Consider the following 27636-nt stretch of genomic DNA (forward strand, 5'->3'; position numbering starts at 1 on the left):
AGTATACTAACGCATATATATGGAATTTAGAAAGATGGTAATGATAACTCTGTATGCGAGACAGCAAAAGAGACACAGATGTATAGAACAGTCTTTTGGACTCTGTGGGAGAAGAAGGTGGGATGATTTTGATGATTTGGGAGAATGGCAATGAAACATGTATAATATCATATATGAAACAAATCGCCAGTCCAGGTTCGATGCATGATACAGGATGCTTGGGGCTGGTGCACTGGGATGACCCAGAGGGATGGTACGGGGAGGGAGGTGGGGTGGGACAGGGGTTCAGGATGGGGAACACGTGTACACCCGTGGCAGATTCATATTGATATATGGCAAAACCAATACAATATTGTAAAGTAATTAGCCTGCAATTAAAATAAATAAATTTATATTTTAAAAAAAGAGAAAAGGCAGAAGAACCAGAGATCAAATTGCCAACATCTGTTGGATCATTGAAAAAGCAAGAGAATTCCAGAAAAATATCTACTTCTGCTTTATTGACTATGCCAAAGCCTTTGACTGTGTGGATCACAACAAACTGTGGAAAATTCTTCAAGAGATGGGAATACCAGACAGACCACGTTACCTGCCTCCTGAGAAATCTGTATGCAGGTCAAGAAGCAACAGTTAGACCTGGACATGGAACAACAGACTGGTCCCAAATAGGAAAAGGAGTACGTCAAGGCTGTATATTGTCTCCCTGTATAACTTATATGCAGAGTGCATCACGAGAAATGCTGGGCTGGATGAAGCACAGGCTGGAATCAAGATTGCTGCGAAAAATATAAAAAACCTCAGGTATGCAGATGACACCACCCTTATGGCAGAAAGCAAAGAAGAACTAAAGAGCCTCTTGATGAAAGTGAAAAAGCTGGCTTAAAACTCAACATTCAAAAAATGAAGATCATGGCGTCCAGTCCCATCAGTTCATGGCAAATAGACGGGGAAACAATGGAAACAGTGCCAGACTTTTATTTTTTTGGGCTCCAGAATCACTGCAAATGGTGACTGCAGCCATGAAATTAAAAGACACTTGCTCTTTGGAAGAAAAGCTATGACCACATATTAAAAAGCAGATATTACTTTGCCAACAAAGGTCCATCTAGTCAAACCTGTGGTTTCTAGTAGTCATGTATGGATGTGAGAGTTAGACTATAAAGCAAGCTGAGTGCTGAAGAATTGATGCTTTTGAACTGTGGTGTTGGAGAAGTCTCTTGAGAGTCCTTTGGACTGCAGGGAGATCCAACCAGTCCATCTTAAAGGAAATCAGTCGTGAATATTCACTGGAGGGACTGATGCTGAAACTGAAGCTCCAATACTTTGGCTACCTGATGCAAGAACTGACTCATTGGAAAAGACCCTGATGTTGGGAAAGATTGAAGGCAGGAGGAGAAGGGGACGACAGAGGATGAGATGGTTGGATGGCATCACTGACTCAATGGACATGAGTTTGAGCAGGCTCTGGGTATTGGTGATGGACAGGGAAACCTGGCATGCTACAGTCCATGGGGTCATGGAGAGTCGGACACCACCGAGCGACTAAACTCAACTGAACTCTTGTGTAAAGAAAGATGGGGAAAAAGAAGTACGCTGCTTGTTTTTGCATCAAGAAATACTGGAAGGATACATAAGAAATTAACAACCTAGATTGCAGAGGTGGAAGGGTTAGAATCAGACCTTCCATGTATATTTTCAAAGCAACAGCATGAATAAGCTTAATCTAATGAATGTCTACAGAATACTTTGTACTTTCTTTCTCAATCATGCATTTTAAAACAGAAGCAAAAAAGTGACTAGGCTGCAGATTCATTCTGAACAATATCAAACACTCTACATCATATTTATCCCAAAAGCAACAAAATTAATAACAAGAAAATAACCACAACAGAAAGGAATACATAAGGGGACCCAAATCGTTTTTCAAATATCTAAAGTAGTTACTCTAAATTCTAGTTATGTATTATCATCACTTGTGGAGCTTCTTAAAATACTCATTCCAAGGCCTCATCCCAGACCTCCCGCATGGGGGCAGGAGCCATGGCTCTGACATGTAGAGCGGTTAGACTCTCTTGGCACTGAGTCCACCTGTCCAGCAACTGTTCTGACAGATATGCAGGGTCACCAAGCCCAGACACACTCCACTTGTACTTCAGATCAGAGATCACCATAAAGAGTTAGTTTTCTCCCAAGAATAGCCATAAATCCTGCATTCCAGACAGTGTCTGAGACGGTGACTCAAGTGCCATTGATTGAAAGCAAATGAATTTCACATCTCGGCCGGCATCTCTTCTCAGAGACTGTCAGGATGTTTACACTGGCCTGGTTCCCACTTTAAAAGCATGAAACTGCTTTTGGTGCTGTCAGATCACAGCCGTAATTACTTACATCCATGTCCCACTTCACTTAAGACACTCATATAACTGTCTCACCAAGTCACACGTCTGCATTGACCTGCTGGCCCTACTGAACCACAGCAGACCTGGACATGTGCTGGGGAAGTGGTGAGACACCCTGAGATCCAGAATGAATTAAGTAAGAGTCAAGCTCTTCTGAGCTGCACATTCAGGACAATGGGCTCAGTTTCCTCCCTCACTGATTCGATCCAGGCCAATCCTGGAACGCTTTAGTCCTTGATGGTCTTGAGATCACCCAGATGGAAGCTGCTTGTTAGAAGCACAGCATCTAACACCTGACAGACTCTGGATAAACCGCGGTCTGCGAGTGACTGGACGTGGCTGGCATCTGGCTGTTAGAAGCTGAGACTGGCCCTGAGCCCTGGGCGCCCAGCAGCTCAGGTTCCTGTCCGCTCCACCCTGCCAGCTCCCCATCCTTTCTCTAAGGTTTGCTTCCAACTCTGCCAAGTAGCATCCCTCTTCTGTACCACATGTCAATTTATAGGTCCTCTTTCTTTCTCTTTTTTAATAGCTCCCCTTTCTAATTCTTAACAGATGCCATCAACCTTCAAGACAGACAGGTGAAAACAGAGTAAGTGATACCTTTGGCTTGAAAGAGGTGAGTGAATGGTTAACAGTTACCTTGGGTCATGAACATATGGGCCCCACCCTTTTGTCCAAGAAATGACTGAAAGGTATCACAAGCATCACTACGATGAGGTGATACAAGTGTGCAGAGGGAAGGAAAAGAATTTGAGGGATGCTGAGGAAATATATGGGTCACATATTTAGAAAACACACCTGCTGTCCTCTTAAGAGCTAAGTTGTTAAAGCACTATCACAGGACACCTAGTGACACAAATTTCTCTGAAATGATTGCATGTCTTGATAATGAAATCTCTGCTGCAGGATTCATTAGGTCCGGTTTTTGCTATTCATTACAGAAGTTTCCATCACTTTAAGATTACAAAATAAATACAAACTACTCAATTCTTCATCTTCATGAAAGAAAGTGAAAGTGTTATTCGCTCAGTTGTGTCTGACTCCTTGCGACCCCATGGACTACAGCCCAACAAGCTCCTCTGCCCATGGGATTCTCCAGGCAAGAATACCAGAGTGGGTTGCCATTCCCTTCTCCAGGGGATCTTCCCAACCCAGGGATTGAACCAAGGTCTCCTGCAGTGCAGGGAGATTCTTTACTGTCTGAGCCACCAGACTCAAATCATGCTAAGGGCCTTTCAGGTAACTGAAAATAATTATCTAAATAGCCAATGACAACTTCCTGGCCACACTGAAGAGTGAAAACTGAACTGTTTTAAGCAGGCCCAGACTCCCAACAAAAGAGGAAAGGAGGGGGACACAGGGTGGCCTTCAGTTCAGTTCAGTCGCTCAGTCATGTCTGACTCTTTGCGACCCCATGAATCGCAGCACGCCAGGCCTCCCTGTCCATCACCAACTCCTGGAGTCCACTCAGACTCATGTCCCTCGAGTCCGTGATGCCATCCAGCCATCTCATCCTCTCTCGTCCCCTTCTCCTCCTGCCCCCAATCCCTCCCAGCATCAGAGTCAACTGATGAGTCAACTCATCAGTCAACTCTTCGCATGAGGTGGCCAAAGTACTGGAGTTTCAGCTTTAGCATCATTCCTTCCAAAGAAATCCCAGGGCTGATCTCCTTTAGAATGGACTGGTTGGATCTCCTTGCAGTCCAAGGGACTCTCAAGAGTCTTCTCCAACACCACAGTTCAAAAGCATCAATTCTTCAGTGCTCAGCCTTCTTCACAGTCCAACTCTCACATCCACACATGACCACAGGAAAAACCATAGCCTTGACTAGACGGACCTTAGTCGGCAAAGTAATGTCTCTGCTTTTGAATATGCTATCTAGGTTGGTCATAACTTTTCCTCCAAGGAGTAAGCGTCTTTTAATTAGCTCCTGAACTTGTGACATGTAATGATGGGAGATATCATGTCTCCTAGTGTTAAGGATATTTTAAGGGGACAGTCTTGACCACTGTGAATTTCAATCACCTTTGTTGCCTTGGGAAAACTTTTGAGCAGTGAGCCCTTCACATAGAGAATGCCTATGTATTTAGAGTATATCAAATATCAAGTTTACTTACCCTACTGTCTCTGTATATATCGAATACAACTGCAAAGGATAAAAAACTCAGAGTTAGTAATGAACTACTATGTGCATGATCAAAGCCTCCTTTTGATAACTAAAATGCATTTTATCATAAGTTACTCAAACAGCAGAATATATTTGGCTTTGAGGACTTCATGCTTCTACATCTCAAAACTTCAAACATAAAAAGGCATCCTGCCATGTTTTACTTAATGTAATTTTGCTTTCCTTTTCTCTGTCCTCAGCCATAATCTCTTATATTTAAAAATTCAAAAACATAAATGAATAAAAATTCAGACCAAACACCAACATCGTCTCAACCAATTCACCATTAGAGACAGGTGGTCTGTCACAGTGGAAGGAGACCACGTACCATCTGATGGAGAATAAAATGGGTAAAACCTGCACTAGGAAAGCACACAACCTAAGCGTGCTCAGGGCACAAGTCATCCTTTTTGAAGTAAAATCTGCCACAGGTACCAGGCTTGCTGAGTAGAAAAACATCAACCACGGCAGATAAAATCTGACAACACATGAACACTCTGTCTCATACCCAATATACTTTCAGTTCTTTGAAACATAAGTGATTACTTTGCAACTGGTGCTATCTGATCACTCAAATAAAAAAAAAAGTCTAGAAAGGTAGATCAGTTAACTAGCTAATTTAGTCCTAATAACAGAAGAGTTTGGTTCTCTGTAGACAGACCCTTTGAAATGTGTAGAAAATATCTCAAATGACAGGACAGAGAAATTATCTCAGTCTTAAAAGGGGATTCTGGTTAAATAAGGTAAAATTAACATGCAAACCCATCAGTACTATCATAATATAGTAAAATGCTTAAAAACACAGTGCTTCGAATCCAGTTTTAAAATATACACCACCATGAAATGAGGTCCAGTAACATGCATTTCATTTCACTAGGTCAATAAAAACATACTCACAATCTTCATCTAAGAATTTATACTGTATGTGTTTCTTGAAAAAATCTTGTATGCATCTGCAAATCTCTTCTTTTTGTTTAGAAATATGATCATAATATTGTGTGTAGTCCCTCTGAGAAATACCTGATGAGAAAATATTTTAAATTCTGTTATTATACAATATTCTTTTCAAAAACACCAAAATGTGATTTCAAAACCTCTTTTTTAGGGAACCATTAAAGTAGATCAGAAGACCAATCAGATTATTGGAATCACCCAACAGTCAGCATTTTATATAAGCCTATCAGTTGTAAAGGTTCTTAAGGCCAGGTGAGCCCTAAAATGCCACAGTGCCATGCTTACTTCAGAAACGACAGTTATTTTTATTTAGTACAATGGGAAGAATTTAAAGTTATAAAAATGTTTACCATGTAAAAAATGAAAGAAGAAAATTTAAACCTACCCACATAGTCTAACTGCTGCTTCTTCGATTTTTCCTATGGCCTCTCTAAAAACTGGCCTTCTTTTCGCTTTCTTTGGGAAAATGTGAAATAGCCCTCACCACACGTCTTCCATTTTCATACATTTCACAGAAGCATCTAGAAGCAGCAATTTCCTTGTTCATACATGCTATCCTTCCTTCACAAGCTCCATGTTCCAAACCACGGAAAAGTAAACATTCCTTTCTTCAGAGTGACTTGCTGACATTATTCAAAACACACTAAAGGGAACACTCTAAGAGCTCCTTCAATCTGCCCTGGGCCTAGGAGAAAGCTCTCTACTCTCATGGAACGCCTCCAGCTGAGTACCTCTTCCTCAGCTGCACTTAGGATTTTGGTGTTTCCTTCAGGGATACATAATGATACATTAAATCCAAACAGGCCCAGGGTACAGCAGGCAAGTTAAACGTTGACATCGTATTCAATAAATAAATAGTGTGGATCTGATTCTGTTCAAATCACACTCTTCTTGGTTGAAGGTCAATTTTACCTCATGGAAAATGTGCTTAGACAAAATAAGGGCAAATTAGCTTCAATATTTAACTTGAATAGATCACAGCAGACAAAATGATAGCCTGAGAGCAAAGAAAATGGGTGGCTTTTACAGTCATGCCCTTCTTTGTTAGCATGTTTTCTCTTGCTAGGATAATAAACACTGCTTCAATAATATAAGTAAAGGTTCAAAAACTGGGCTTTTTACGACAATTAAAATCAGCCATGCACTGTGAGTAGCACTTAGGACAGCCCCAGAGAGAAAGCAGGTACACGTATCCTAAGTGGGATCCACACAGGCTACTGCTTTCACTGCTGGAATCCAGACAGACATGATTCATCGAAGACTGTCTTCTGCGGAACCAGAATCTGGCCCTAGGACCCTTGTCAACACAGCATTCCAGAGTCAGTGCCCATTGGCTAGAGGCAGCATCTGAGATAAAAAACTGATTGCTACCCTTGACTTAATTACTAAGCAATCTATTTCCATCAAATGCTTGTCTTTTAACAATTAAAGGTTTAAAAGGTTTAAAAGAAAGAAAGAAAACCTCACCAATAAGCTTATTTTCCTTGACAAAACATCGGAACTCAGCCCCAGGAATTAATTCACACCATTTTCGAAGAACAAGCTGCAGACAAAGGAAAAAATGTAACACAACAATGTAAAATGAGGATATTTACTAGTCTGATAACAATTTTATGTGGAGACTGTCTTAACAATTGCCATTATCAAGTGTTTTTTTTTAATTTAAAGAAGGCATAAAACATTCTTGACATGAAATGTAGAGAACAGAGCTATGATCTATTATTAGTCTAACAGAACTGTTAAAACTCTTCATGACAAAATGCATCTTTATCATTTATTTATCATTTTGGGAGTTCTGACATAACATACAACTCAAAAGATGATGAAGTCAAATCTTATTACTGCTGGGCCATAAGTTACCCTATAATTCATATCAATTTTATCAAGATTTTAAAGAAAAGATTCTTACCTCATATTCCATACATGGATCTGGAGAATCATCAGTACAATGAATAAATCTTTGAGGGGAAAGAAAGGCAATTAAATCTTTATTTTATGGTGTCACTTTATGCCAACATATCATATATATTTAAAGGGAGAGTAAGGTTTTACGAAAAACATGAATTAGGAGGTTAATTCAAATTCAATGAACATTTATAAAGCACCATTCAATGTCAGGCGTTAGCCTAAGCACCCTGAATTGTTATTTCATTTGTCCTCAAAACCACCATATGAGCTACTATAATCTCTGCTTTTCTGTTAAAAAAAAAAAAAAAAGGGGGGGGGGGGAAGCTAAAACCCAGAAAAGAGCACACCGAGTGACCAAGCCAGGACCGTAACACAAACTAACTCCTGATTCCAAAGGAGGGTGTGAAGGCACTGTGTTCTATTTCTCATTGTGTTCTTTGCCACGTTAACTAGAACCAGAACCTAGTTCTCTGCTGATATTAACTCTCCCACCTAAAGCCACACAATATTCATCTAATCCTTCTCCCACATCCCATCTAAAAAACATTCCTCCATTGAATATATTGCTTCTTCCTCTAAAAATCCTCAGTTTTATGGGCAATTTTTTATATTCTTTATTAAATGCCCACCTATGCCAGGGGCTGGTAAGGTACTGGAAACATTAAAATGAGGTGAGTCCCTTGTCCTTTAGGAGGTTAATCTGGTGAGGAGAACCTAACAAGTAGACCAAGAATTTCAAAATTCAGGCTTTAGGAATATCACAGGGGCAGTGGTGCAGAGAGCCTGGGGGAGGGATGTTCAGCAATTTAGTTGCTAAGTCATGTCTGACTCTTTGTTACCTCATGAACTGTAGCTGGCTAGGTTCCTCTATGCAAGGGATCTCCCAGGCAAGAATACTGCAGCTGAGTTGTCAGTTCCTCCTCCAGGGCATCTTCCCAAGCCAGGGATCGAACCTGCATCTCCTGCATTGGCAGGTGGATTCTTTATAGCTGAGCCACCTGGAAAGCCCTTACTACCATTTTAATTGTTCTAAGAATTTTTATTATTTATTTATTTGGCTGTGCCAGGTCTTAGAATTGCAGCATGTGGGATCTTTCACTTGAAGCAAGCAGAATCTTTAGTTGTGGCATACAACCTCTTAGCTGTGGCATGTGGGATCTAGTTTCCTGATCAGGGATCAAACCTGGGCCCCCTGCACTGGGGGTGCAAAGTCTTAGCAACTGTACCACCAGGGAAATCCTACCGTTTTAATTTCTGAAATGTGATTTTAACCATGTTGATGGTTTTTATAAATCTAATAACAGAGAATAGTACTTCATATATTACTTTGTAAAGAACAGGTAGGATTAAGGTTCTCAAAGGTGGCTCAGAAGGTAAACAATCTGCCTGCAATGTGGGAAACTCAGGTTCAACCCCTGGGTTGGGAAGATCCCCTGGAGAAGTGAATGGCAACCCACTCCAGTATTCTTGCCTGGATTCCATGGACAGAGAGGAGCCTGGTAGGCTGCAGTTCACGGGGTTGCAAAGAGTTGGACACAACTGAGTTACTAACACACACACATACAAATTGAGGTTCTATAATATACCTGTTTTTAAAATTCTACAAGAAAACCAAAACAAACACTTCCAAAACACAAGTCTTCATTATCTAAATTTTTTAATGCTTCTATTTTCCTACAAATATTGATTTCAACCTTTGGTTAATCCTCATTTGTTACTTTAAAATAAGTTAACATTTCAATACAGGTTTGCATCCTACAATCCTGTAACATTATTTTTTAAGTGGTGATTGGTTTAACATTTAACATTATTTAAAAACCTTGACTAGTTTCAGAAGGTAGACATGAGAACACATGTTTGCATGAGATTACTATACAAGGCTTTTTCTTATTAAGGTGATTAACCAGATAGCCAAGTACAATTTCTGAAAGGAGAGGTAAGTGTGCAGCCATCTAATTTAAGACCGAATGTGAAGGTCAACAACAACATTTTCAGGAGCTCATATGAAAAACTGCAAAAAATATTGCATATGAATATCTAAATTCATTTTATATTCTGGAAGAAGTAGGTTTAAAAAGTAAAAATGCATTAAGGTGGAGCATTAGCAACACCTGAATGTTTACAATCCTTACACAAATTATCAGTCTAAAAATTACAGGTCCCAGTGAAAAAAGGAAAGAAACAAATCCTTAAATCAAGCAAGGCTGCTTACTACGCTGAGACTCCTAGAAGACACAATACAAACAGAAATACAGAAGAAACAATCCTAGCATGAGTATCCTAACAAAAACAAGGAAATGCCTTCAATCATACCAAATATAACAATATCTGTATTATTCCCTAGTTAACTAAACCAAGAACACAGATGATCCAAAAACTCGCATCTATAATACAGGGGAAAAAACCCTGATTCTCTCATTTCCAAAAATAAGTTTCACATTTGAAAAAAAAAAAAAAAGAAGAAGAAAGGCAGGATCCCAAAAATAACAGCAAGGCACTGATCAAGGAAAGCAAGTTACAGAGAAAAAATACTGAATTGTTCAATCTACTCTAGCTTTTGTCTCTATGAACATAATTTAAAAGTCATGGTAAGAACTAGTATAAATTCTCAAATCCCAACTCAGTATATAATGTAAAATTAAATAACATGTTATAAATTTGTGAGCAAAAGCAAGAAATATGTCATATACCTAACACTTCCACTGTGTTAACCAATACATTTAAATAACACTTGGAAAATTTGTCTGAATTATGAAAAAACATGCAATCATTTGTGATCACTTTGGAATCTGGGCAACTGTTACAGAATTCCTCAAGTTAGACCCGAAATTAGTCCGGGTCCAGACTGACGAGTGTCCCATAGAAAGGAGAAACCATGCAGGCACGTGTTCTACTTTCATCTCCACCCTCCAGGACTCAGGCCCTCAGGGAAAAAACTGATGAAACAAGATTCCTCTCGAGAAATCTGCTGACAGTTGTACTGCTGTTTCTCTACAAAATTTGCCTTTGCTCTCTGGTTGTTTTTAAGAACTCCTTTTGTCTCTAGTGCTCTGCAGTTACACTAGTCAAATGCTGTGAGTTCTCTAGAGCAGGCCAATCAATGTGGCAGGAAGGAAGGAAAGAGAAATCATAGAGTTAGTCAACTGGGAGAACAGTAACTATGTGAACTGACTCTAGACAACTCAGATATTGCCTAAATCACTGGCTGAGATCAAAATTTGATTATTTTTATAAAAGAAGACATCATCATTAAAGTTTTATGGGTGGCAGTACACAAAATCACGAATACTTTAAAGTGGAAGACCACCTAGCTATTTTACTAGGGCACAATCCTCATTCGCAAGCTTCCCTAAAACACTGGAAGATTACAACATTATACGTCACAGAAAACAACCCTTTAATATCAGAAAAAAAAATTATGCCAAGGACAGAAATAAAAGAGGAAAACATAGCACCCACGGAAAATTAAGCACCAAAGTGGTAGTGCTGAAGATTTTACTGCTCGTCAGGATCCAAAATAAGAGTTTAGGTACAGAGATTCCATTTCTTTAGGTCTCATTGGTGGTGGAAAAGCAAAGACAAAAAATGTTACTGAAGTAAGGGAGACTGGGTGTGTTCATTCGAATTATCATAAATTCTTCTTCAAAAAGAGATAAAATATGCTATCTAAAATAACACATTGTAAATCAGCTACACTTAAATTTAAAAAATACAATAAAATTAAAGCGATATAAAGTGGAAAAATTGTCACCTAAATCAGTTCAGTTCAGTCATTCAGTCGTGTCCGACTCTTTACGACCCCATAAACTGCAGCACGCCAGGCCTCCCTGTCCATCACCAACTCCCAGAGTTTATCCAGATTCATGACCACTGAGTCAGTGATGCCATCCAACCATCTCATCCTCTGTCATCCCCTTCTCCTCCTGCCCTCAATCTTTCCCAGCATCAGGGTCTTTTCAAATGAGTCAGCTTTTCGCATCAGGTAGCCAAAGTATTGGAGTTTCAGCTTCAACATCAGTCCTTCCCATGAACACCCAGGACTGATCTCCTTTAGGATGGACTGGTTGGATCTCCTTGCAGTCCAAGGGACTCTCAAGAGCCTTCTCCAACACCACAGTTCAAAGCATCAATTCTTCTACGCTCAACTTTCTTTATAGTCCAACTCTCACATCCACACATGACTACTGGAAAAACCATAGCCTTGACTAGACGGACCTTTGTTGACAAAGTAATGTCTGCTTTTTAATATGCTGTCACCTAAATAAATGGGCCTAAAAAAATTATAAGGTATAGGTTCTGTTAAGTCTAACTTAGGCAGAAAGTTTTACTCCTGAAACTATTTGCTGCTGAATTTTAGGGTTAATAACCAGTTCCAATAATCTTAAGAACAAAATGTATAAAAATTATGCTGATTATAACTGAGCTTAAATTACTAAGAGAAGTGAACTTTCCTGACCGCTAGTAACTCTACCTTCCTTAGTCATGCATGACCTTCTCAGAGAAACAATTAATGGATTAATTTTTTCACTCACTCAGCCCTTTCTTCTACATTCCAATTGAATACCAGATTTTTCTTTCTTGCCTTGGTCTACTGAAGTGACACCCCCATCAATAAAATAATTAGTGAAAGCAGCTTTCTGACTCAGCAAGCCTAATCACAAAGAATGTTTATCTGGGCAAATAATTCACTCAGCAAGTACAATGCAGAGAGATGATGCTGTGTCACATTTCAACTTCCACTTTTCAAAGTTTCTTGTACACAATAACCATTTGGCTAACAGGAAAAATAAGAGTGTACTTACTATTCCATGTCAAATTTTAATGGTGACAGACAGTCCTAGTTGCCTACCCTCTAGCTGTTCCCAACCTTCATCCTTGCTAATGGAACTGCGGTTGTTCAGCTGAGGACATGTGGTCCTCTGGCACCCCGGGGTGCAGGTGTATAGCTAAGCACAAAGTCCTTGAGCTGCGGGCCCGCACCTGCAGCACCAGCGCCACCTGGGAACGTGTCAGAAATTACATTCTTGGGCCCCAAGCCCAGCCCAGTGAATGGGAAACTTGGGAGGTAGAGACCAGCAAGCTGGGTTTTACCAAATTCTCCAGATGACTCTGATCCAAGCTGAAGCTGGAGAGCCTCTGTTCTAAACCAGTCACAGCATCTCTGTTCCCTCTGCCAACGACTGGATGAGGCTGAGTAACTATGTGACCGTGAGCTATCAGGAGGTCTCAGGGAAGGTTCCAGACTACTTTACTTGCTCACAGAGAATGAGAGGCTACAGAAACACCCCTCCTATTTTCGATTAAGATATTGTCATCTTCATACCATATGTGCAGAACAGCAGCTACCTTGTAACCATTCTGTGATATTGGGTGATGAACCCAAACATCAAGCCAGTAAGCCAAGGGTGACAGAGGGAAAGACTGAAAGAGCCTGGTCCCTGCTGGCCCTGATGAGCTGCCGACAGCCCTTAGAAATAGTCCATCTCCAGACTCCCTGTTAAATAATGTATTTGTTAAAAAAACCCTGTGTAAGAACTCTTTCTGGTTGGCTTTCTGTTAACCTGTAAATGTAACTATGACATCCTTGTTTCTTTTGTTGAAGCAAGCTCCCAAAGAGTGTAATGTTACATAATTTTCATAATGTTATAGAATTCTACACATATAATTATATACTATAATATTCCTTCTTACATTCTATAATATTTTACTTTGAAGTATTTTAGAAAAGAAGGAATTTGTAACTTCATCAAATGAAAACACAGAGAACATTTAGAATGACATTACTGAAATTACATTCTGGTTTTGGTTCTATTAACTACAGGGATAAATTACTGAACAGTTTTGGGCCTCAACTTTCTAAATGATGAAAGGGTCAAATTAAATCACTGATAAGATCTTGTCCTACTTAAAGATCATACTCTTTAATTTTTAAGGGGTCTGGAAAGACCCCTGTGATCAAAGTTCAACCATATTGACCTAATCAATAGGGATTTTTCTAGACTGATAAGACTTACAAATTGTTACACAAGTGACGACTCACAAAGATTTCTGGAAGTACTGCCTGTCTGAAAGTTCAGCACTTGGTATCTGTCCTGCCAACCCAAACTATTTATACAGGGAGAAGGATGGTATTCTGCAGATAAACACTCCAAACACAGGGCCTCAAATGCACCTGCTGATTTAACCTATTCCCCATGCAAAAGTCAAAAAGCATAAAATGCAAAATGACTGACTGGTATTTCTACCCTTCACTGGAATAATAGCTAAATTCACCTAAGATAAAAGGAGAGGTGTGCTAAGGGAAGCCAGCAGGTCACTGGACTGCAAAGATGGTTTTAAACACCATCAGCCACAGAGCATTAAAAATGGTTTATATTCTGTGGAAAGGAAATGATGTCCTTATATATTCATTGTAACTAATAGCAAATGTGCGTAAAAATCCATATCCAGTGAATTAACAGGTACAGGGTATTTCTGATGCAATATATTCCAAGGCCTCTTTACAAAAGCATTTGATGACAAAAACCTCTACAATGGCAAAAAAAAACCTGAAAGCCACAACATCTTCTAAACAGAGGGTATCTTTCAGAATGAAAATGCTGCCCATCACCCCTAAAACAAACCAGTTTGGGGGTTTGTTTGGGTTTATTTGTTTGGGGCTTATTTGACTGAAATACCAGTCAGTCATTTCCTTATCACACCTGTGCCAACACAACCATAAAAGGTTGACACCTAAATATCACAACATAAAGTTTTTTCTGTAAATGAAATAGAAAAACCAATACAGCTAACTGCTTTTACAATAAACTGGCAATACGATCATACTCGCTTACTATTACCTAACTTCGCTCTCTTTAACACAGTACTAAAACCACATGCCCGAGCTTCAGGACCAGAAGTAAAAGAGACGGTGCACAACTGACGTGTAGGGAATATATTTTTTTCAGGCTAGGCTCCTCTCCAAAAAAAGATTTGAGGCCAACAAGGGACGAATTGGCAAACTGAGCTAGGGAAGCTATGGCAGGCATACACAATATTTTTCACCTGTGTATCTACTTAGTTTCTAGATTTTCTGATATGCTTTATCTTAGAGATTAAAGATTGGTTTAGTTGAGATTTGGGGCTTAAAATGAGGTAGGACGAGAAATCTAGAATAACTGCTGTTTGAGGACAGAACAGAAGTATGAAGAGATCAGCTACATCAGTGCAGGTGTCCAATCTGCCTACAATGAAGATGAGCTACAGAGTAACTGACAGAGGAGAGAAAATGCAAGTTCATGTCTAGGAATTTTTTTCTTTTGGCTGCAGCACGTGCCTTGTGGGATTTTAATTCCCTGACCAGGGATTGAACCTCAGCCCTTGGCAGTGAGAGCACAGAGTCCTAACCACTGGATTGCCAGGGAATTTGCCATGTCCAAGAATTTATCCCAAGGAAAAAAATCAGAAAAGCACACAAAGATTTAGCTCAAGGATACTCACTGAAGGACTGCATATGTGAATCTGAATGTGAAAGTGAAGTCGCTCAGTCGTGTCCGACTCTTCACGACCCCATGGACTGTAGCCTACCAGGCTCCTCTGTCCATGGGATTTTCCAGGCAAGAGTACTGGAGTGGATTGCCATTTCCTTCTCCAGGACTGCATATAAGAAGAGAGAACCAGTGAAATAAATGATGCTATAGCTGTCCAGTGGAATACTCTGAAGCAAGTTTAAAGTAATGATACATTTACTATTTAATGACATAAAGATTTTGGATCATCGAAAAAGCAAGAGAGTTCCAGAAAAACATCTATTTCTGATTTATTGACTATGCCAAAGCCTTTGACTGTGTGGATCACAATACACTGTGGAAAATTCTAAAAGAGATGGGAATACCAGACCACCTGATCTGCCTCTTAAGAAACCTGAATACAGGTCAGAAAGCAACAGTTAGAACTGGACATGGAACAACAGACTGGTTCCAAATAGGAAAAAGAGTACGTCAAGGCTGTATATTGTCACCCTGCTTATTTAACTTATATGCAGAGTATATCATGAGAAATGCTGGGCTGGATGAAGCACAAGCTGGAATCAAGACTGCTGGGAGAAATATCAATAACCTCAGATATGCAGATGACACTTATGGCAGAAACTGAAAAGAAACTAAAAAGCCTCTTGATGAAAGTGAAAGAGGAGAGTGAAAAAGTTGGCTTAAAGCTCAACATTCAGAACCCATCACTTCATGGGAAATAGATGGGGAAACAGTGGAAACAGTGTCAGACTTTATTTTTTTGGGCTCCAAAATCACTGCAGATGGTGACTGCAGCCATGAGATTTAAAGACACTTACTCCTTGGAGGAAAAGTTATGACCAACCTAGATAGCATATTCAAAAGCAGAGACATTACTTTGCCAACAAAGGTCCATCTAGTCAAGGCTATGGTTTTTCCAGTGGTCATGTATGGATGTGAGAGTTGGACTGTGAAGAAAGCTGAGTGCCGAAGAATTGATGCTTTTGAACTGTGGTGTTGGAGAACTCTTGAGAGTCCCTTGGACTGCAAGGAGATCCAACCAGTCCATCCTAAAGGAGATCAGCCCTGGGTGTTCTTTGGAAGGAATGATGCTAAAGCTGAAACTCCAGTACTTTGGCCACCTCATGCAAAGAGTTGACTCACTGGAAAAGACTCTGATGCTGGGAGGGATTGAGGGCAGAAGGAGAAGGGGACAACCGAGGATGAGATGGTTGGATGGCATCACTGACTCAGTGGACATGGGTTTGGGTGGACTCCGGGAGTTGATGATGGACAAGGAGGCCTGGCGTGCTGCGATTCACGGGGTCGCAAAGAGTCGGACACGACTGAACGACTGAACTGAACTGAAAGAGGGCAAAAGCAGCCTAGTAAGCAATATGAATTATATGATCCCATTTGTGTTGTAAAAAACTGGAATACAGTTAGAGACAGGTGTATCCATATTATACCTATGCACAGACAGAATTCTGGAAGTATATAAAACCAACTGTGCTGAGATCATGAATCCACTTACTTCCTGTTTTTGTTTAGCTATAGTTCCTGCTTTTAGTTTTCTATGATAAGCATGTATTGGCTTTATAATAAGAAAGAAATTACCAACATATTTACTGGGCAGAATTCAGAAAGCCCTTGGTATCTAGGGATATTCACTGTATACCATTTGCTGTCAACACAAAAGAAAGTTTTGCTTTAATAGATCATTTTAGAAAATGAAATAGCCTTGTTATGTGGATCTGTTGTGTACAATAGCACTAGAACTAAAGGAATTTCATCTGTAGCACAACTCACAAGCACTGAAAACTACTGATGTAAGAGAACGAGAGACACACTTACGGTTGGGTGAAGTCACGCGTGATGAAATCAGAACTCTTGAACAGTAGGAAGATGTCGCTGAGGGTTTTACATTTCAGAGAACTATTCATTGCTATCCAGTAGGCATCCTAAAGAATAAAGCACGTGCTGCTTAGTATATATTCCAAGTTAGCTGCTATGAATGAAGTTCATAGCCTATATCCAAACTCAATAATGCATGTAACTTCAAGGGTTTGAAGAAAAAAAATCAGATAAGAAATTTTAGCTATACTGTCAAGTGTCAAGTGACACTTTTAAACAAAGAATCAGGTCACTGTTGCATGACAGACACTCAGTTTTGAACTGAGATGTTCAGGTCCTCATCTTGCAGCTTCAGCCCAAGACACTGCCCTGTGTCCTCCTCACTGATGATGAAAGAAGGGGATAGAGAGACATCAGAAACGCTGACACTTCAGCAAGAAGATCTAGGTAGAAAGAAACAGCCTGATCAGCTACTAAGAAAACAGAGAGCCTTTCTCTCTGTTTCTGGGGAGAGACAGCTGGAACACTAAAGTTTGATGACTGCAGCATTTAAGACCCATGTCCATCAAAGCTGGGAGAGAGGAGATGACATATTCTGAACGGCTGCAGTTTTAAATGCTGCAAGTCTCAAACGTATGAACCAAAGAAAAAAAAAGTAAGAACAGCAGACATAGGAGACACAAACCTCAGTGAAACAAGCCTAAAAATGACAGAATAAGTTATTTTAAGAAACATACTTTTCCCATTGATCAGACACAGGACAGTAATGTAATTTTGAGAAAACTGGTGATTGCAAAACAAAAATGTCCAGTTATCCATACTGCATGAAAGGAAGCAGTAGTAAATAGTTGGCACTCAATAAATAAAAAATAAATGAACAAAAGAATAACTTAAAATCACAAATAATCCACTCATCTTAACTGGAAAGCCTCAAGCTGTCAAAGATCAGCAATCAAGAATGACCCAATTTACTGCTCATAGATAAACTAAAAAAGAGTTCTAATAATTTTTTAAATAATAACTTCTTTAAATTTTCTCCCAATGAAAAAAGATGATGAACTTTTATTTAAAGATGATATATTGAACACACAGATTTAACTCCACTGAAACAACAGTATATACACAGAAAACCATGCAACTGAATAAATAAGACAATTATTAACTCTAAGGAAGACAAAATGTTGAATAAGAAAACATAAGCAACACACAGTTTACAGATGTGTATGCAATGTTTGCAAAAATGCAATATGAGAAATGGCTTCCCTGGTGGCTCAGTGGTAAGGAATTCACCTGCCAATGCAGGAGGTGAGGGTCCGATCCCTGGCTTGGGAAGATCTCCCGGGGAAGCAAATGGCAACACACTCCAGTATTCTTGCCTGGCAAGTTCCATGGACGGAGGAGCCTGGTAGGCTACAGTCCATGGGGTCACAAAGAGTCAGACACGACTGAGCAACAAAGCACGGTGAATACTGATGTAATCAAGGTATGCTATTCCTATCTGAGGACAGTGAATTGTAATAGAAAGTAGTGAGAATAAGAGATGAAAAAGTGCTGAACCTTTCTGTCCCAAAAACAGAAACCTTAAGATGGAAGAATAGAGTTATTGAGTAAAATAACAAAAGGTGGTACTAAAATATATGAACGCAGTTGCCTCCGAGCAGTGGGAAACAGTGTCAGGACCAGCTGATTTTTATATCAAGCATTCAGAAATTTAAACTATGTATATATGTCACTAATTTCAATAAGTAAAAATAAAAGATTAAGTACAATTTATCATTCATGTTAGAATAAGAAAAGATGAAAGCACACAAAGATAGTTTTCGAAAATGCAGATAAGTCTTGAATCCTTCAATGAGCTTTGCTGACATTAAACTGTTTTCTACTGGAATAGAAAAAATGATGAATTTCCCTAGATCTAAATTTAAAAATCTTATCAATGCAATGTTGAAGCAATAAAACACAATTTAAGAAAACGTCAGTTGATTGTCAAACCATTCTATTTCTAGATCCCACAACATTCTGATTTTTATTGTTTTTCAATAGAGAAAAGTTAGTCTGTCAAACTGAAGAGCTGAAGTTTTGAAAAGGGCAGAGGAACATTTTCTGAGATTTCTAGTGTAATAAGCAACACAAGAGGCTGAAACTGTCAGTTGGCAAAATACAAAGTATTTCACAGACCCAGGGGAATAAATGCATTGCCAAATCAGGAAAATAAATAACAGGAGGAAAACAAAAATAAATTCCATATTTTCCCTAGAGTTAGGAATATAATTAGACCCTCCGTGGGGATATAAAATGAAATGGAATCACAAGCCAATATTCACACAGTGAGATTTACAGACGTGCTCCTACCCTTGGGGCACTCCAGTTAAGCTTAGGAAATACACTGCCCCCCAGGGAATTGATCGCTTCCTGGACTTTCGTGGTAAACTCAGGAAATTCTGGTGCCTACAGAGAGAAGAAATCATTTGGGCAAGTCAGTATCAGCACGATAAATATAGAAAACAAGATTAAAAAACTCACAAAGTTCAACACTTCAGAGTATTGAAAATAATTTAGAATACAAATTACTATCAGAATTTCTGAACTCAGCCAAATAAAATCAATGATCAGATAACATTCATCAGGAAGGGAAAAGAATAACAAGTGCTCAGATGACATTTTCCAAAACAATCAAGCCCCACAAAGCTAAGGAGACTGTTAATATTTCAAGGCACCTGGGGATGTGAGAAAAGGAATGAATGGTTCTCTTAACACCGACATAAAACCAGTGCCTATTAAATGAAGAGATGACGGAATATCACCTGTGCACAGATTTCAATTCTCAGAATTAATACCTCACATTTAAAGGACCAGAAGCCTTTCCATATGCAGGAAAAGAACATATCCCCAAAAGGCTTCAAAAACAAGAAATAAATCATGTGGCTAACTGCATTTAAACATGGCTATTTCCAGACTGGTTTTAATATAAGCAAAACTCAAAAATAGGACCTTGGTGAAATTAAAATGTTCTTTCTTTTTTGATTGATTTAAAAATGATTATTTTATATCAGCAAGTAACCAAAACATTGTGCTGTTTCAACCAGGAAGAAAGCAGAAATACAAAGGTGATGGGACATAAATGTCATTACGATTCTGCTCTTCCTCAAGTCTTCTGTCACCATCAGGAAGATGGGGACAGAAAGGGGAGAAAGATACAAGTGGGGTCTGCAGGAGAGCAATACAAAAAAACACTGATGCGTTGCGGTCATTTTAGCCCTTTATATCTGCTGCCCCCTAGTGGGCAACTGCTAGTACTGAAAGTCCCATCATGACAAGCTCTTCCCTAAGTGGGAAAAAAACTAGAATAGGTCTACAACAAGCTAATGGGCTTCTCTAGTAGCTCAGTTGGTAAAGAATCTGCCTGCAATACAGGAGACCAGGGTTCGATCCCTGGGTTGGGAAGATCCCCTGGAAAAGGAAATGGCAACCCACTCCAGTATTCTTGCCTGGAGAATTCCATGGACAGAGGAGCCTGGTGGGATCCCAAAGAGTCGGACATGACTGTGCAACTAACTTTCATTTTCACTTCACTTCAGAATAAGCTAAAGGAGTGGGAGGTACAAACTATTGGGTGTAAGACTACAAGGATATATTATTGTACAACATGAGAGAAAAGGCATTTTTTGTAATAACTAAATGGAGGAGAACCTTTTAAAAATTTTAATGATTATTACTGTTTTCATGAAGTTTTAGGATGACTTGTTATTCAGTCATCCTAAATAAAGAAACACCAAAAAAAAAAATAAAGGCTTCTGCTGATTCCCAAGATCTAGCCCAGTTATGACAAAAAAAATTGTGACTCAAGGCTGAGAAACAGACCAAAACATAAAAGTTAAAAAAACGGGGAGGTTGTACTTCCTTTCTTTCTGCTGCAGATGCATATGACTGCTGCAGATATACCTGACCTCCGGAGGTCAGAAGTGTCTTTTAGTTACTTAATTTGACAGCGTGCCACCATCTCCATTTTCTGCTTGTCTTCTTCAGCTTCACTTCAGTTCAGTTGCTCAGTCGTGTCCGACTCTTTGCAACCCCATGAATCGCAGCACGCCAGGCCTCCCTGTCCATCACCATCTACCGGAGTTCACTCAGGCTCACGTCCATCGAGTCCGTGATGCCATCCAGCCATCTCATCCTCGGTCGTCCCCTTCTTCTCCGGCCCTCAATCCCTCCCAGCATCAGAGTCTTTTCCAATGAGTCAACTCTTCACATGAGGTGGCCAAAGTACTGGAGTTTCAGCTTTAGCATCATTCCTTCCAAAGAAATCCCAGGGCTGATCTCCTTCAGAATGGACTGGTTGGATCTCCTTGCAGTCCAAGGGACTCTCAAGAGTCTTCTCCAACACCACAGTTCAAAAGCATCAATTCTTCAGCACTCAGCTTTCTTCACAGTCCAACTCTCACATCCATACATGACCACTGGAAAAACCATAGCCTTGACTAGACGGACCTTAGTCGGCAAAGTAATGTCTCTACTTTTGAATATACTATCTAGGTTGGTCATAACTTTTCTTCTAAGGAGTAAGATACGTGAAATAAATGCCTTTCAGAGAGGCTTTCAAAACAAGTTAACAGTCTTGAGTTTCTTTATCTTCCATTCTCCTCTCCCCGGCAAAAGAAATTATGCTTTCTGTTAAGGCAGTAATTTCTTTAGAATCCCTAAAAGTGGCTGGTTTGGCAACCAAACCAGCTTCATCCATAAACACACTCATCTAAGACCTGCATTAGCTATATTTTCAATAAATGACACAGTTACAAAAATATTAAAACATGAGGGATTTGATCTTCAAAGACAAAACAATTTCATTTTCCTATCCCATTGAACTTCACATATAAGGACTGCTTTATATTTCTGTATTAATTTTTTCTTTATAAGTTATAGGTGTACAATATAGTGATTCACAATTCTTTAGAGGTTTCACTTCATTGTAGTTATTATAAAATACTGGCTATTCTGTATTACATTTTAAAAGAGTTGATAAATTCCCTCGAATTCTCAAATTATTCAACTTTAAGAATTTTCTTAAGAACTTTAAGAAATCCTGCAATAAAGATCCTAAAATAAATTTAAATAAAAAGTTTATGTATTGCACAGAAAAATTTGTGCTTCAGTGGCAGACTATGTATTGTATACATACAGCACTTTTCTGGGTTACCTGATTCTAGCTGGGTCTGCGAGATGGTTTACAACTTGGTAAATAACAGGTAAGTGAAAACAGTATTTCTTACAGACATGAAAATTCTACTCTGTCTGGCAGAAACCCAGCTGTCTTGCCCCCCTCGAGGGATACATAACCAGCTTTGCCTTATTTATGTATTCATTTTTTTAATGTAAATACAATACATATTTACATATTCCTAATCTATAAATGTGTGTCCTTTGGGTTCTCTTTTGAGCCAGTTAAAATGTCTGCCTGGTTCCCTCGTGAGTTAAAGCCTTCACGTGTGTTAAGTCATGATTCCATCTTTTCCTGAAAATGATTTTTTAATAGATTTAGCTAGTAATAGGATTCTTTTAAGCTCATAGCACAATGAGTTGATTTTAAATACACCTAACTCCTTAGTTGTCTAAGAAACTGCTGCTGCTGCTTAGTCGCTTCAGTCCTGTCCGACTCTTAGCGACCCCATAGACGGAAGCCCACCAGGCTCTGCCATCCCTGGGATTCTCCAGGCAAGAACACTGGAGTGGGTTGCCATTGCCTTCTCCAATGCATGAAAGTGAAAAGTGAAAGTGAAGTCATTCATTCGTGTCCGACTCTTAGCGACTCATGGACTGCAGCCTACCAGGCTCCTCCGTCCGTCAGATTTTCTAGGCAAGAGTGTTGGAGAGGGTTGCCATTGCCTTCTCCATGTCTAAGAAAAGGTTCATGTTTTAAGTGGGATGAAATCTGCACTTTAAATCACATCCGTGGACTTTTATGATCCAAACTCACTTATTTTTCCTACTTTACCCACCACAGCCCTACCATACTCATTCAGAAAGAGTATTTCTTTAAAAATTTTTAATCATCAAATAAATGTTTTAAACATATAAAAAATACATATCCTGATCCATACATTCAACAATTTGACATACGTGATCCAGACCTTTAAATTTCTTAAGGAAAGAACATCACAGATCCTCCAGAAACTCCTAGCCTCCTTGATCTCCTCCCTAGCCCTTTCTTCTCGCCACAGGCAGCCATCATTACAAGTTTATCACTACAAGTCACAATCTTCTACAGTCATGATTCTACACTTAAGTGCGTGTGTCTGCCTAAAATACAAAATATTTAAAAATTTCAATGTAACGGCTGTTACTTGATATGTATACTTTTTGCAACCTGCCCTTTGAAATTCACCGTCGTGTCTTTGAAATTTACCCATCTTGATTATTTGATTGCATTTTAAATTGCGCTTCTCTGTAGCTACACTACTGGACTATTATCATTGGGTGTGTGCTCTTCTGCCCTGAAAGCTCGCCTGACCAACAACTCTAGTTTGGCCTGGTGAAACCCAATCACTTTTAAATTAATTTTCCATTTTGAAATAATTTCAGACTTTCAGAAGCATTTACAAGAAGCATTTAACCAAAGTTTTCTATACAGTCTTCATGCAGGCATTTTACCACACTGCTTTATCATTCTCTCACTGCAACTCCCTTTCTATATACAGCTATGCTGGAGCGTGTATCAAACAGATATACCTTCCATAGTAAGCAGAAGTCATGATGCCCCTTTACACACAGTACTTCAACATGTATTTCCTAAAATGCAGTAACTTTTTTTTTTTAATGTAAGCTAGGCAAATTATCAAAATCAGGGAGCTAACATGGATATAACATCACTATTTCATCTATGGATCTTATTCAGTTTGTGCTCACTGTCCTGATAATGTCTTTTACAGAAGAAAATTGGGCTATTTTCTTCTGGCCTAGGACCCAGTCTAGAATCATGCATTGTATTAACTTGTCCTGTCTCTTTCATCTCCTTTCATCTGTAACATTTCCTCTCTCTGCTGCTCTTATCTTTCATGACCCTGACCATCTGAAAGAGCCTGGGGCAGTCACTCCGTGTGATTTCCAGAACTCTGGATTTGCTGGCCATTTCCTCACGGCTGGACTCAGGCTGCGCACTGCTGGCAGGTGAGGTGTCCCTCTGAGCCTCATGCAGGAGGCAGGCAATGCAGGCGTGTCCCTTCGCCGACAAGGTTAACTTTGCTCATGCTGCTGACAGGTCTTTCCACCGGAAGATGCTATCTTTCTCTTTGTAACCAGTAAGTAACTTTGATTTCCCAGGTGGCTCAGATGGTAAAGAATCTGAGATGGTAAAGATTCTGGCAAAGAATCTGCCAATGAAGGAGACCAAGGTTTAATCCCTGGGTCGGGAAGATCCCCTGGAGAAGGGAATGGCAACCCACTCCAGTATTCGTGCCTGGAGAATTCCATGGGCAGAGGAGCCTGGTGCGCTACGGTCCATGGGGTCTTAAAGAGTCAGACACAACTGAGTGACTAATACTTTCACTTTCTTTCAAGTAATTTTGGTGGACATACTTTGAGAAGACTCAAATACTCTTACTGAATAGTCACCCACAAGTTTTAACATCTATTCCATTATTACTAAAATGGCTGTAAATGCTGATTTCTATCATTCCTTCTCAATTATTAGTTGGTGTCGAATTTTCTACTATAGGGAAAGGCTTTCTCTTCTGTTTCATTTGTCGAATTTAAGCATTTGTTTATGTCAGTATAGGACCGTAGAGTCGAATGCTAGTCCATTATTATCATGGTTTTGTTATGATGTTCACATATGTGGCCAGTGGGAGCCCATCGAGCTGGCCGGGTCCTCTGCATCATGTCTGCACCATTCTTCCTTTCTGGCACAAATTCCTACAGGCTCCTCTTTACCTGCCCACCCCCAGTCCTGAATTTCTCCAAGGAGCTTCAACTCCTTTTAGTGGAAACCAGTATTCAGATTGCCCATAATCAGGGCACTGGGTCCGTTCATCCGTTCATTCCTACCATGACATCACTGTGTTGTTTTTAGAACTAAGCAGAGTTTGATAAATACACACGTTATTAATTTTGCTATTGAAGTTTGCCTAAGAAGAGTGATTTAAGTTATTTTTCAAAATAATAAATAAAAGCTTGAAATGGTGACTAAATGGGAATTTAGAGTGATCTGTGTTGAAACCCAGAAGCGCCCCATGGGATGGCACCGGGCGGTCCTGAGACCGCACTGCTCTTACCGTAAGCGTGGCCGTGTTCTCGTCGTCCGACCACTGCAGGGGAAGGAGGACAGAAAGAGAATGTTAAATATGGACAGTGTTCCCGGCTTCCAAAAAGCAGTGCTCCATCTAAAAACAACACACACACAGGAGATAGCTTTTCCTGAACACAAAGTACATGTCCAAGTGAGGTTTCCATGGAATTTCTGACTTTACTGAATGTACATTAAGATCTCTAAGCCAGAACCATTTCAGAGATCATTTCAATTAGGACAGTCTATGGAACAGGAAGTCGCTCAGTCGTGTCCAACTCTTTGCAACCCGGGGACTGTAGCCCACCAAGCTCCTCTGTCCATGGGATTCTCCAGGCAAGAATACTGGAGTGGGTTGCCATTTCTTTCTCCAGGGGATCTTCCCGACCCAGGGATTGAACCCAGGTCTCCCACATTGCAGGCAGATGCTTTAACCTCTGCACCACCAGGGAAGCCCCATAGTATTTTGAACCAACCTGTATTTCTTCAGCTTCATCATCACTGTCTGGCTGAGAACGTGCAGGTGGATCTTCCCTGGAAGAACATAAAAACTGAGCGTGAGAAAGCCTTGGTGCCAGGCAGTCATGATTACAGGTGTGCTGAGTGTTCATATACATGTAAGAAGAAACTAATAAAAACCAACCTGAAATTAACAACAATGAACGTTTAGTAAGAGATGGTGGAATAAAAACGTCCTGTCTTCTTCTCAGAAATCACTAGCAACGGGGGAAAGAAAATCTCAAACTCTGCCCTGGAGGACACTAAGAACCAGCTCTGAATCTCAACAGGAGAAAGTGCTGCCCAAGACCAAGGAGACACAGCAGGAGCTGTTGGGGGAGTAGTTTCGGGCAGCTGATGGACACCCTGTGGGCACAGCTGGACATCTTCTGTTTACAGTGAAGACAGTGCGTGCAGGCTGCTGGCAGGAATCACCCTGGGTCGGGACTGGCACTGCTGGAGGGCACGGGGGCAAGACATGGTCAGACACGCTGTCTCAGAAAGAGTCAGTGAGCGAAGCAGGGGCTGAAAAGGGCCGCTAGCAGCCAATCCTCACCCCTGCGGGCAAAGCAGAGGCTGAAAGACCTCAGAGAGAGGACATTGCCCCCGCCGCTTCTCAGCACTCAACCACAAACCACTGGCTACAAAGAACTCGATCACATCATCAAAAAATAAGCACTAACCAGAATAGAAACCAGCAGAGGATCTATACCAAGAAACTACAAGAGAAAGGAAAGATGAGGCTTCTGGTTAATCACGGACACTTATCCATTCCTAGGTTCCCTCTTGAAATGCTACTAAAGAGATTTAAAATATCACAAGGGCAAAAAGGACCAAAGAGAGACAGTTGCAAAGAGGCAACAGAAGTCTGGAAAAGAGAAAGCCAGTGAGAGGGTAACCCAGTGAGCAACAGGCTGCCCCTGGAGCTATCATACATGATGGGCCCACAGCTCCACTCTGAAAGGGGTGATGCATGTACAGTACATACAGGAGCAAGAAGACACGTCCAGTCTTCCTTACCTGGCACACCCCAGCAACTCACCCTCCATGGACCAGAGGGTAAGGTGCATAATGCCCCCAATGAATATGGGGGTGAAATGCCACAAAACAACAGTTACAAGTGGAAGTCACACTCAGGAGAGTGAGACCTCTAGTCCCCTTCTTCCCTCCCTGCTCCCTGATATAGACAGATTAGAGGACTTGTCTCTGTAGATGCTGGACAATCCCAGAGGAAAGACTTACAGATAATTGCCATCTGGGAATCTGCCATTAATTCCTGTTGATTGCTGGCACTCTTAGTCAACAAGCCCCACACTAGTACACAAAGATTGTGTGTGTGTGTCCCTTACTCTTAAATATGAATAAAGGCCTACAATCATTAGAAGACCTATAAAAGGCTCCAAGATGAGAAAAGAGTCTTTTAATTGAAAGGAGGAAAAGTACACGGACAGAATAAAGACAATAAAAGAAACAGATGAAAAATATTTTTAAAAACCACAAATATCTTCAAAGATAAAAGAAGATATTGCATTCATGAGAAAAGACAAGACTGAACTCGTATAAAAGGAAAAACATGGTAGCTGAAATTTAAAAACTCAATAGAATGAGAGGCAAGATTAGGGAAACTTTCCATAAAATAGAACAAAGGGACAACAGAGAAGAAATGACAAAATTCAGAGAATTAACCCGGCAGTTCTAACATCTAAAAAGAAAGAAAGAGAAGCAAAAAAATAAGAGGAAATGATCAAAGATACAATATTTTTAAAGGTTCTAAAACCAAGAAACGTACGTCTCTAGAATGAAAGAGCCCACACCAAGTACGTGTGACAACGAGTGAGAAAGACAACAAGAGCCTTAGATGATGTACACAGACGGCCACAGCTCTCCCCTTCCTGACATGCCATTTGTGGTGTGACTCTGCCACCCCTCCCATCAAGAAACATTATTTATTTCCCCAGCCTTTTAATTCAAACTGACTTCAAGACTCACTGGGACCAACAACGCAGCACAAGGGACACCATGTGATCTAAGTCTTGGTGTCAAAGTCTTTACAGCTTCCTTGCCCATGTTTTTGGAATGCTGCTTCCACCACA

The 27636-nt window shown here is 40.1% G+C and overlaps 1 protein-coding gene across 4 annotated transcripts in view; it reads right to left on the minus strand.

The window, feature by feature from the left end:
- The window catches only part of CDC123 (cell division cycle 123), a 45837-nt gene that overhangs the window by 10400 nt on the left and 7801 nt on the right, over positions 1–27636 (minus strand). For 2 of the 4 annotated variants that reach the window (XM_040248472.1, XM_040248473.1), the window contains 8 exons: positions 25522–25579; positions 25035–25067; positions 19123–19218; positions 16771–16877; positions 7431–7479; positions 6989–7064; positions 5465–5587; positions 4518–4546 (listed from right to left, as the gene is read on the minus strand). In XM_040248472.1, coding sequence (XP_040104406.1) covers positions 4518–4546; positions 5465–5587; positions 6989–7064; positions 7431–7479; positions 16771–16877; positions 19123–19218; positions 25035–25067; positions 25522–25579 — 571 coding nt within the window. The remainder of the gene's footprint in view (positions 1–4517; positions 4547–5464; positions 5588–6988; positions 7065–7430; positions 7480–16770; positions 16878–19122; positions 19219–25034; positions 25068–25521; positions 25580–27636) is intronic. The other 2 variants (XM_040248474.1, XM_040248475.1) reach the window with 2 other exon arrangements.

The sequence above is a fragment of the Oryx dammah genome, unplaced genomic scaffold (assembly GCF_014754425.2).
Source record: "Oryx dammah isolate SB20612 unplaced genomic scaffold, SCBI_Odam_1.1 HiC_scaffold_10, whole genome shotgun sequence".
Taxonomy (NCBI): domain Eukaryota; kingdom Metazoa; phylum Chordata; class Mammalia; order Artiodactyla; family Bovidae; genus Oryx; species Oryx dammah.